The 12,982-nt window shown below is 38.1% G+C and overlaps 1 protein-coding gene across 1 annotated transcript; it reads left to right on the forward strand.

Moving 5' to 3' along the window:
- The first annotated feature begins 8,830 nt into the window (after positions 1-8,830).
- On the forward strand, positions 8,831-12,017 carry LOC137715306 (GDP-L-galactose phosphorylase 2). Its single transcript, XM_068454587.2, has 7 exons — positions 8,831-9,727; positions 10,034-10,155; positions 10,262-10,321; positions 10,451-10,693; positions 10,782-10,967; positions 11,081-11,329; positions 11,428-12,017. Exons 1-7 carry the CDS (start codon positions 9,598-9,600, stop codon positions 11,779-11,781), a joined length of 1,344 nt encoding a protein of 447 aa, XP_068310688.2. The 5' UTR covers positions 8,831-9,597; the 3' UTR covers positions 11,782-12,017.
- Positions 12,018-12,982: the final 965 nt, after the last annotated feature.

Genomic DNA, 12,982 nt, shown 5'->3' on the forward strand with positions numbered 1-12,982 from the left:
TTTATAAGAATTAGCTAAACGACGGAATTTACGAAAGTACGCTAAACCTACGAGATGCACAAGTATGCGTACTATTATGAAATTGTAACAACCCGTTCCAAATTTTACGTTTTTATTTTATTTTAAAAGCGTGAATTTACGAAATTGCACTAGAGGCAAGGACTTTGACTTCCGTTGACCATCGACTTGAGAGATGTGGGACTTATTCTTTTAGCATATCCTCGTAGTACTCATTGGTACGAACGTATAGGCGAAAGCCGTTTGCGAGTCCGAATTATAACGGTATAGTTATGGACGTTTGAAATTGGTTATTTAAATATTTGAATTCCCACCTTGTGGGATTAGTGGACCAATTAAATTAAAGGGACAAGGAACCAATTAGAAGAAGAAGAAAAGTTTGCAGCCAATAAAAAGGAAAGAAGAAAAGAAAAGAGAAAAAAAAAAAAAAAAAAAAAAAAAAAGGGGAAAAGCTTCCCGTGCACCCATACCCGCACCACCGCGAGTCCATCTTCCAAGGCCGATTCCGGCCAACTCCGGTGGAGTTTTTGGATGCCACCACCACCATCTTGAAGCTCTCATTCCCCTCTACAAAACCCACCAAGAACCACCTTGATTAACCATGGTATGGGGCGGTTTGAGGCCACGAAAGTTGACGAAAATCAATGGTGCTCCGGCCACCCTTTTCGATTTTTCGGCAAATCGGCAAAGCGATGGCCGATGCCACTACTTGGGCTTTGTAGCCCATCATCCCAGGAGCAAAACCCAAGCAACCTTGACCCCGTTGGACCACCGTAGATGACGAATCAACATCGGGAAGTTTTAGGCACCCGCCGGCTTTGTGGGAAAAATTGACCATCTTCCGTCCACTTTTGGACTTCGTGGCAGGTATGAAAGTTGCTCCACTCACTGAGATCTTCATTTCTGTGAAGTTTGAGAATTTTTTGAAATAGTTGGATTTTCCGACGAGTCGGGGCGGCCGACCGCCACCCGCGACGGCGCGTGGCCAGTGGGCCACCAATGCTATTTTTAGGCTATGTCGAATGTCTTGAATTCAGTTTTGTCATTTGAATGACGTAAGTTGATTGTTGGAACCTAAATTCGTTACGATACGTTACTTGATAAAAATGTGAATCGATGATCCGACCGTTGGATCGTCACCAAAATTGGATACATTATAATACGTAATATTTAAAGATCATAGGAATTTATGGATCGGGAATCTGACTTACGGATCTTCCTGAATTGGATTTGTAAGTTAGTAAAATAAATGTTCACGGCCACTTGTTTTAGGCAATTGGCGGAGATCTGACCGTTGGATCGTAATGAAATTTTAATATGTTATTCTAGAAACATATTGTGGATCGTTGGGAGTTGCGGATTGGAAATCTGATATGCGGATCTTCCGGGTCAAGTTATACAGGGTTGTAAACCCTACCGTCGATCTTTGATCGACGGTTGACTTGTGGTAAATGGGTCTCAAACTATTTTAGAATGTCGTTGAGGTTGTGTTTTATGTGAATTACATATTCTACGGATAAGAGTTCTGAGATGTGATTTGATAATTGGTCACAGGGACCAATCATTCAGGACGCCTCGATGCGTGCACTAGAGAATCATAGCGTGGACTCCTGGTGAGTGGATCTTTTCCTTTTTATCGTACATATTGTTGAGAGTTCTATCGACACTTTTAAATTGATTAGGCATATTACCTTCGTATAATTATTGTGAATGCTTAAAGTACCTATATGAACTACGAATGGCTTGATCCTTGTCTAGGGTACGTAGGCAGTCTAACAAGACGTTAGATGCAGCCATAAAATATTTGAGACAAAAGCCTTATTTGGGAAATTGAGTAATGTGAAGGAAATTGATAAAGACAAGTTTTAGTTTTGTTAACTAGTTAGTTAATAGTGTTAATTGGGTTATTATGGATAATTATCCCTGAAAATAAGTAGTTCGGGAGTAGAGCGTTATTGATTGTACATTTCACACTGTATAGTTTATAATTGAAAATGCTACAACATGGTTGAGTGTTAGATTGCATCATGGTATCTTCATATGTATTATACTTGCATATAATTATTGGGACTGCTTTCAAGTGCAAAGGTGGACGCAGGACCCCCAGGTAAGCTTCGGGTGAGTACATGTTGATGTTAGTGATGGTAGTGAGTACGATTGTGTTGAGACATAGTATAGCTCATAAACCTGCACCCCGGTGTTAGTGCTCCCGCCCGTGGCCAGGGCATAATCCTTCACGTGAAGTTCACCTCCCGCACCTTACGCTCACCTTGGATTCAAGGTAGGTGCACAGTCCTGTCGTACAGACCACTTTTGGTGGTTCCGACTTATAGGTGACCCGCGATTATTCACCCAGTCTTCACGTGATCGTAGCACTTGAGCGTATTTATTTACATCCAGTCCTGTCGTACATACCACTTTAGGTGGTTCCGACTCGTGTGCAGGTATACTTATTGAGCTATTGGCTAGCCATGATTGATGAGATATGGATAAGTCGTACAGGTCACTATAGGTGACTCCGACTTATATGCTAGCCAGGATTGATGAGATATGGATAAGTCGTACAGGTCACTATAGGTGACTCCGACTTATATGCTAGCCAGGATTGATGAGATATGGATAAGTCGTACAGGTCACTATAGGTGACTCTGACTTATATGCTAGCCATGATTGATGAGATATGGATAAGTTGTACATGTCATCTTAGATGACTCTGACTGATATATCACTTTGTATTGATTTAGTTCATTTGGCCTACTTATTAATGTATGGTGGAGTTGATGGCAAACCGTGGTTTTGGTCATTTCTGAGTATGGTTTGGATATATGTATATATGTTGTACTGTCTTATGGAACAATACGGGTTCTACATTTAGAGGCATTACTTTTAGAGAGATAATAACTTTGGGAAGCTTGGTTTTATTGCTTACTCACACCTTCTATTTGGTGCCCTCCAGGTTTTAGCTGCTGAGTTTGTATCGACAAGAATATGTGGCGAATCTTAGTATTGATGGATATTTCTGTGGGTATGATTCTTACCCACTCTATTGTACCTTACTTATGCTCTGACATCGAGTGTGAAATGGGTTCGCTCCCACTCATAACGCACTCTGGTACTTAGACACTTTTAGATTCAAATTTATTCACTTTTTCTACACTCTATCACATTTTATGGCTTCGTCACCGTCCAGGTGTCGGCCAACACAGCTCGATTCAGGGTCCAAGTGGACTTTCTGGGTCGTGGTGTGTCAGAAATTTTATATACGGCTATGATCAATATTTTATTTGAATAGTATGTTGTTGACTAGATTTATCGAATCACTGTGGTATGACTATATTTACGTTGTCTGCTCATCATGTGCTACACTAGTGTTTGTACTCGACCGAGTTGGGGCCAGGCTTCAAGTGTATGTTCATTTCGCACAGTACGCTCACTTTGGATCCATTGTAGGTACCAGTCCTGTCCTTGATTGCTATAGGCAATTAGGACTCGTATGTGATGCACATAATGCCAGTCTTCACGTGATTGTAGTACTAGAGCATAAATCATTATTACACCCAGTCATGTTCATGTCAGAATGCCTCTGCATGGACTCGTGTGTCAGCATATGTCGATGAGATTATGTGATTTCTGGACGTTAGATGTTTATTAACGAAGTATATTGTGATGTATTGAGTTCTTGAGAAATTATAGGCTATGGTAAGTATTTTCATACTATACATAGTATGTATATTTGGAAACTATACTTGTTTTACAACAAAAGGTTATTACGTTTTGGAAAGCATTTACAAAGGTTTATTTTTTTAGGCCCACTCACCTTTGTTTTTCGCCCCTTCAGGTTGTAGTAGTTGAGCTTTCGTATCGACCAGGATTCTTGGCAATGGAGATTACCTTTGATGGTATAATTCTCAATCCACTCTCCTATACTTTACTTGTGTTTTGCCTCATGTGTGAATTGGGTTCAATTATGCTCATAAGCGCACTCTTATATTTAGGCACTTTTAGGTTTAAATTTATCCACATTTTCTACATCACTTCAATTTATGGCTTCGTTACCTCGAGGTGTCGCCCAACACAACTTGATTTGGAGTCCAAGTGGACCTCTCGGGTCAGGGTGTGTTACCTCTTGCGTACAAGTAAAGAGGAATATCATTAGACCGTAGTACTAAGTAACATTTCAACTCAATACTTGAATACAATTAAACTACAAATCAAATACCAATTTCATAAAGAAATAATTAGAACTGTTCAACTTATTAAAGGTAGTGTTATCTACACACTCATTTTTATTTTTCACACACCTCTCTCAATTTTTGGTTGTGTGACTATAAATGGCCGAAAATTAAAAAAGGTGTATGAGGGTTAATAATTTAGTATCGAGTTCGCCATCTACACAAATTAAACTTAAGTAATCCCGCTTAAATATGCAAGTGAAAATGAATACGGTAGTGCTAAGTGAGTAACTTGAGCACCAAGAAATTGATTAATTCTTGCTTGACGTCCCCATCTCCCATTAAAAAAATATATTAATGAAAATGGCTTGAAAACTGTGAGTTTTAACGAAAATGAAAAAAAAAAGTTGTAAGTAAATAGTACCAAAAGTGAATTTTTAGAGTAAAAATATTTTTAATGTTAAAAATAAATAATATTAAAAGTGTTTGGTTAAGACTTCTTAAAAAAAAAATCTACAAGTTAAAAATAAATAATATTAAAAGTGTTTGGTTAAGACTTCTTAAAAAAAAAAAAATCTACAAGCATGACGATGAGGGTAGTTAGGCTCGTAAATACTTGAAGGGCACACTGTCCATCATCAATGGTAGGTATGAAGTTACAAGTCCATGTCATCCAAAACACAACATGGGTGGTACCAATAGTTTAGCAATTGCATCACGTAGAATGATTCCTCCTCAGATCCCGAATCATCAAACGTTTTCAATCAATATTTGTCTGCTTGCTCTGTGGACCGTGTACTTGTAAATTTCTTACTTGGCTCCAATTTTTTATGATAGAATACGCGGCCCTGGTATACTTCGTCCAGTTACCAACAGGCAAGCACACAACCCACGTGTTACCCTCTTTGATTGGTGGGTCCCCTAAGTGGGATTAGATTGAAACTTTTATTTCTTTTTTCTTATCTAAAGGTTTTTATCAAGAGATGTGATATTGACACATACATTTTTACTTCTTTCATACCTTTTTTATTTTCAGCTGTCGGATCAAATGAAATGAAGAAGATCAAATGACAGAAATTAATAAGGGGTATGAGAGAAGTAATAATGGGTGTGTGAATAGCACACCCCTTTATCAAAGATGGTATTTGAAATTCGAGAAAATTGTAGTATTGTTATTTTAATTTTAACTCAATTGGAATAATGACTTTTTAATTAAAAATTTATGATGATTGGTTCCTTAATTCTTCAAAACGTGTAGTTATAGTCTTTTTCGTCAATCAGTAAGAATTTTGTCAAAATGAAACATGTTAGAATGACAATTGCTACAATTAGGTTAAAATTGATGGATCATTGCTCCAATTTGGTTAAAGTTGATGGACCATTTCTCCAATTGGGTTAAAGTTGAGGAACTATTGCTACAATTTTTCTCATTTCATTTTCCATATTTACCCCTTGATAACCTTCTCACATGTGACACGTGACTCATTTTAACGGAAGTTTTAATAGAGTTAACGACAAAAACCACAACTGCACGTTTTGAAGAGTTAAGGGACTAATGGTCATGAATTTTTGGTTAAGGGACCATTACTCCAATTAGGTTAAAGTTAAGAGATCATTACTACAATTTTTTCTTGAAATTCAAATACCATTAGCCTTCTTTATTTTAGTCTCTCAATTTCAAAATTCATCAATGTCTTTCATGAAATTTACTCATACATCCATTTGGTTATTTGTTGGTATTCCTCTTCACCGGGTTTTAGGTTCAAATCTCGTGGATGACAAATTCGATACCAAATTAAGTTACATATTATGTGGCTTAGACGAACTCCCTCTTTTCTTAGTGTAAAATTTTCGATGTATTAAAAAAAAAAAATTCTATCAATTATCTTGTTGGGATGCTAATGCGACACGAATGTTGAATAATATTTTTGGATTATTTAAAAAATAGTCCTCTTTTAGAATATTCATTCTTTCTTATTGGTGGATTCCTTTAAGTGGGATTAGATTAGGAGAAATTTTTCATTGTAACGAGAATACAGATGATACATCACGTGTTTTTATGTAAGTGATAAGAAATTTTATGTTTTAGGTTATTAACTTTTTAACATACATATTCCACAATTTATATAATGACACATGGTGTACCACCCCTTGTGCCAGTCACTCTGAAAAATCTCTCTTAAATTAGATATTTAGTTCTTTTTCCTACCTTTTTGGGGCCAATAAGGAATTAAATAATGATTCACAATATCCAGAATTTGTAAAGGGGGAAGCTTCGGAGATGCAGTGCGAATTTTGGTTTTATGGATTGGCATGGCGCGATGTGGTGGTAGATCAAATGTTGCCTTTGGGGTTGGGAAATTTCCTATGTGGACGCTTGTGTTTGTGACATAAGAAAACGTGGGTTACTTTATTTGGGGTAGTGCTAGACTCTCTGCACTTGAGGTTGAATCGCTCTCAGTATTTGTTCCGAATCCTCTCCCAAAGGAACAAGATCTAGATTTTATTAGAGTGAATGCTTATGGGGCTCATCATGTTGTTTTGTTTATAAGATGGAGAGATGTAAGAAAGGGGCTTACTGTTTTTGGTAGATTTATCGTTTCTTGAAGTAAATGGAAAAAAAAAAACTTTGATTGATTTTTGTTTTGTCTTATTTAAAACTTTGTGCGTTTAACCCGTCTATTTTTTTTTCCAAAAGTTAATCCTTCTAATTATATATGAAGACTAGTCCTCTAAAAATGACTCGTAAGTTAAGTGATTAAAAATATTTCTCTGTACTTGAGGTTCTAGGCCTATAAAAGAACAAAGATTAGCATATGGATACATCCTTTTAGACTTTACTATATCAAATAAAAATAAAAAATTTGTAACACACAATTAATTAGTATATTAAGATAAAAAGAAAAAAAGAAAAAAAAACCTAGGCGTCAAATTTTACATTAGAAAACCCCTTCTATAGCTAACGAATAGAAATGACACATAAAATTACAATATTCAGTTTAATTTTTTTTTTTTGGAAAATAAATTTATTAAAGAGAAAATCATCTAGGACAACATGTTCCAACTATCACATCCCAGTCCGTATAGCAAGATATTATCCTCTTTGGGCCACGTCCTCACGGTTTTGTTCTTGGGCTTCCACCCAAAACGCATCTTGCTATAAGGAGGTGAGCATGTACATATAAGGCACATCACCTTTCCTCTCCTGGACGATGTGAGATCTTACACAAACTCCCAATTCAAATCAAAGTAGCAGGGAGGCAATAATTCTAAAAGTGGGGATTGGACACCAACACCCCTACGTTAGCAAGCTTATCAGCCACAAAATTGATTTTATTATGTTTCCAGAAGTTAAAGACGATTGCAACACTTGGAAAATAAACCAACAGCTACGGAAAATCAAAACAAACACAACAGAATATCCATATAAAAATGCTTGTACACATTGCCATACCCTAATTTTCACCATGTTATCAAATTTTCAATCTGAATTTTAGCAATTGTAAATTTCCGAGATCTTGAACAATTTTCTTCATTTCAACAAAAGAGAAATGTTGTAAACGGGGATTGATTGATTTTTAATCCGATAAACCCTTTCTCTTTCCCAATTAATTCAAGGTGGTTTAAGTATTGTTATTTGTTAACCATTAAAAACCCGTTAAACCCATTCTCTTTTCCAATTAAGGGCTGATTTGGTATTGTTGTGCTTTGGAAAAAAAATTGTTTTTGATGTGCTGTGAGAATAAGCAATTGTAAAATAAAGCAGTAGAGTGTTTGATAAAAGTGCTTTTGGAAGAAAAAGCAGTATGATAGTGTTTGGTAAACTTTTATATAAAACGATTGTGACTGTATGAAATGACCAAAAAAAGTATAATACTAGATATGTCATTAATTTAATTTTCTTAACAAATAAAGGTGAATTTCTAAATATACTTTATTTTAAAAATAAAAATATTTATAACTTTATCTCAAATATTTATAATTAAGATATTTAAAAAAATAATTTTTAATGCCTAAAAATTAATAAATCCCTCTCTCTCTCTCTCTCTCTCATCTTCTTCATTCTTGTGTCTTCCCTCTTTATCCCCTTCACACTGCAAGAGCAGTTGTCGCGAACAACCCTCCATTTGCTCGTCCGTCATCACCTTCACAAACAACCCTCCATTTCCATTTCCAATCCCATCATCTTCTTCTGGGCTATGCAAATTCTGGTGGATTATTTGCAGCTGCTGCTGCCGCCACTCCCCCATTATCCTTCCCAATCAATTTGCTGAGTTGCTTTTTCTTCAACTCACTTTTCCTTTTCCTCTTGGGTTAGTGGTCTGTGGACGCGAGAAGCGAAAGGGAAGAGAGATAGCTGATTTAAAGTGGTTTGCCAAAATAAGCTATTTTACCAAAATAAGCTGTTTTGTTGAAGCTGCTATTTCCAGCTTCTAGCTTTCAGCTTTTTTTCACCCATAACTTTGAAAAAAAAAACTAATTTAAAGTGTTTATCAAACACTTAAAATGCTCCAACCTTTTTCCATACTCACTTTTTTTAAAAGTTAAGTTAAGCCAAATCAGGGCTAATTCAAAGCGGTTATATATTTCAACCCTCATTTTCTTGCGTATAAAGTCAGTCTTTTTTTCCCTCCATCTGTACACAAAGGGGTCCATATTATACGGCAACCATACGTACTAGTCAATTATTGTCCCAAAAAATACACCATCAAACCAAACTAAGGCCATTAAACCCCCCAAAATACAAATACAAACCTCACGGCACATCCTCAACCACAACCCCCCTTTTCCTCCCCATCACTATAAATCCACGCCCTCGTCTCCTCTCCACACCCCCACAACCACAAACCCCGCCTGCTCCCCCAATTCCCCAATACCCATTTGTGTTTTTCGATTCAGTTCGAAACCAGGCGATCTTCACCTTTCTGGTTGTTTTCCTTTCCGGGTTTTAAGGAGGAAGAAGAAAGGGAGGCGTTTTGATCATTTTCTTTTCGAATTTCGTTTGGGGTAAGACCCAGGTTCGACGAGTTGTAGACATCACGGCTATACCCAGAGCTCCTCGGCCGCTCATTCATGTCCGGGGTGTCGGACGAAAGGGTTGTGTAATTGAGAGCAACCCTTCGCCGCACGGCGGGCGTGGTGCTTTGCCTTCCGAAGGCGGTAGCCCCTCTGACCTCCTCTTCCTCGCCGGTGGCGGTTCCCCTTCCTATGTTTTTCTCTTCTGCTTTTATTAGCTTTTTTTTAAGAGTTTCTTGCTTAGATTTTTAGAGATTTTTTGTTCTATAAAGCGCTCGAGTAGATCGCATTGTTGTTTTCGAGGGGGGGGGGGGTTTAGGTTTGGTGGTGTTTGATTTTTACTGAGAAATCGAGAAAAAAAGGGGAAAAGAGAGGGAGAAAGAAGGCCTGTATGAGCATGACTTTGAGGATCAAGAGGGTTCCCACCGTCGTTTCGAATTACCAGAAAGATGAGGCCGAGGAAGGTGCCCGCCGCGTCGGGGGTTGTGGCCACAACTGCCTTAACCAGTGTTGCATTCCAGGTATTTGTTGAAACGTCCTCCACTTTGAATTTGAATTTTTGTGCTTTATCTTTTACGTACTTGAATTGGCGTTTTGCAAAACAAACCTCCCTGTGTGATATGTTGTCAAGAAATTGCTTCATTTGGTTATTTTCGTGTTTTTCGACGGGTTCGGGCGTTATTTCTTATCTGGGTATTTGTCAGTTACTCAATCTATACGGGTTGGCGTAGTAGCGAAGCTTCTTTCTTTTCTTTATTTTTTTGGGATTTGAAGAAAATGATTTTTATGTTTATGACTGGGTTGTGTACCATTTTCGGTTTGCGTAGGTGCAAAACTTCCATTGTATGCCTTCAAGAAGCTGAACGTGAATGATGGTGACACGGGTTTGCTCGGACATGAGAAAAGAGAGCCTCCCGTTGCATTTCTTGACTCACTGCTTCTCGGGGAGGTATATTGATTTACAGGAGATGAAGAAAGACTCACCAGCTTTGTTTGTTTCCTTTTGTAGTTAACAATTATTATGGAATAAAATTGTTGACCGCTCCATGGTACAGTGGGAGGATCGCATGCAGAGAGGGCTATTTCGCTATGATGTCACTGCTTGTGAAACCAAGGTGAATTCACTTACTGTTTCCTCAATTTTGTAGTTTCCGTAAACGGGAATTGGAATTCGAGCTTAGGAACATACACACTATATACTTATTTGGGATATGGATACCAATTTCTTTGATAATTTGGTGTAGGTGATCCCAGGGCAATTTGGTTTCATAGCCCAGCTGAATGAGGGTCGCCATCTTAAGAAGAGGCCAACTGAGTTTCGAGTTGATAAGGTCCTCCAGCCCTTTGATTGCAGCAAGTTTAACTTCACTAAAGTTGGACAAGAGGAGGTTCTGTTCCAGTTTGAAGCCAGCGAAGATGGTGAAGTTCAGTTTTTCCCCAGCGCACCCATTGATGTTGAAAGTTCTCCAAGCGTTGTGGCCATTAATGTATGCTCTTTCTTCTTATGCATTGTTAGTTCTTTGCTAGTTATTTGAGGATAAAAAGTTAAATTGTTTTTCGTCCACCATTCCACAGGTCAGTCCGATTGAATACGGCCATGTGCTGTTGATTCCTCGTATTCTTGAGCGATTGCCGCAAAGGATTGACCGGGAAAGCTTCTTGCTTGCACTTCACATGGCGGCTGAAGCAGGGAATCCTTACTTTCGATTGGGTTACAACAGCTTGGGTGCATTTGCTACCATCAATCACCTTCACTTCCAGGTTTCTAACCGCGTACCTCTCAATCAAGCTGGCCTTAAATATTGGATTCAGCTTCTGATATGGTTCGCTACCATTTATAGTTGTCACTCAACAGTTTTTTCTTCCATTTATAGGCTTACTACCTGGCCGTAACCTTTCCCATTGAGAAGGCTCCTACCAAAAAAATAGCCACGTTGAATGCCGAGGTGAAGGTCTCTGAGCTTCTGAATTATCCAGTCAGAGGTCTTGTGTTTGAGGGTGGAAATACTCTGCAAGATTTGTCAAACACTGTCTCTGATGACTGCATATGCCTTCAACAGAACAACATACCTTACAATGTCCTTATCTCTGACTCTGGAAAGCGAATATTTCTCATGCCACAGGTATGTAGTTAATGAAACTTAATATTTCATTTGGCATATTTGTGTTATTCACAGACCATTTCACTAACCCCCCGCGCGTATGGTCTTATGAAATGCAGTGTTATGCTGAGAAACAAGCTCTTGGGGAAGTGAGAGCAGAGATTCTGGATACACAGGTGAATCCAGCTGTGTGGGAAATTAGTGGGCATATGGTGCTAAAGAGGAAAAAGGACTACGATGAGGCGTCGGATGAAAATGCTTGGAAGCTCCTGGCAGAGGTCTCCCTTTCTGAAGAGAGGTTCCAAGAAGTGAATGCTCTTATTTTCGAAGGTATTGCTTCGGATGATAACGGGAATGAAAACTTGCTCGAGGATCCAGAAGTTAAGCCTCGTTCTCATGAAGAAGTCAACACCATCAACAAAAGAGTGCATTGTTCTGCAGTAAATGAGCAGATTTGTCGGTTTACAATGTGAATCTACTATTGCAGTTTGCGATTTGGGTTAATGTATGTGCCTTTGTTGGATGCTAGCCGATGCCTAAATAAGCAAAACTGGTTTTGCATAGTGAGCTTTTCATTGTTTGCAGTTTGTTGTGCATGGATACTGCATAACAACATTGATCTATTTTAGGGTGCTTTATGGATATGTAAAATGCTTTGTTGTGGTGGTTTCGTTTGTGGGTGAATAAATGTTTACATAATGTCGATAAATGATACCATTCTTGTAACACATTCCTTCTGGATGTAAAGCCAGTAGGCTCCTTTTGGGGTCACGACTTCACTAAAAAGTTTTGGACAAAAATGCTCTCTAAACAAAAAAGTTGAAACGCAATCCAAAATAATACATGAAATAAAGCAGGGTAATTTCGTTATAAAAACAGTGCTTTTTTATCTTCAGTATATATAAGGCCATTAGGCCCCTTAGACCATCTCCAATGGTGGGCTAAATGCTAAATTTTTTCCCAAATTCCCCCCCCCAAACGCTCTCCAACCCATGCTAAAACTTTGGGTTAAATGCCAAAGCTGGGCCAAATAAACCCCCCCCCCCAAATGCGAGTGGACTCGTGGGTTGTTGGGCCAGTCTTGGCCCACCTACACTCCAACGCGCCCCACGCGGTGCGCTTGCAAAAGTTTCTCGACAGGGGTGGGCCCCGCCGTCAGGCGTGTGTCGGCCACCCACAAAAACCCAACGGCTATAATTTTGATCCTATGGCTGGGCAGTAAGGACCGTTGGATTATGGGCATTAAGGACCGTTGGTTGATCCAACGGTCCAGATTCAAATTTAATTTTTTTAGAATATGTTATTTTAAAATACATTGAATCCAATGATTGAGATTGAATATAATCAAATCTAACGGTAAAAAAAGATCTAACGGCCCAAATTTAAATCCAACGGCTAAAATAATTAAAAAAAATTATTTAACTCAAAATTCACCCAAAAACTCTATAAACACCTATGTATTTGTTCAAATATCCATACAAAACTCAATTTTCTCTTACAATTCTTCCAATGTATCTTTCTACCATTTCTTTCCATTTCCAAATTGTTGAATTGTTGGTGAATTGAAAGTTAGCTCAGGGTTGAAAGATTGGTAAAAGTTGAAGGCTTGCTTTGTGGAAAATTTAGTGATTTTTCAATATTTATCGAAATTTAAATTTTTTTAGATTAAAATGT

This window comes from Pyrus communis, chromosome 3 (assembly GCF_041283825.1).
Source record: "Pyrus communis isolate YQ-2024b chromosome 3, ASM4128382v1, whole genome shotgun sequence".
NCBI classification, from domain to species: Eukaryota; Viridiplantae; Streptophyta; class Magnoliopsida; order Rosales; family Rosaceae; genus Pyrus; species Pyrus communis.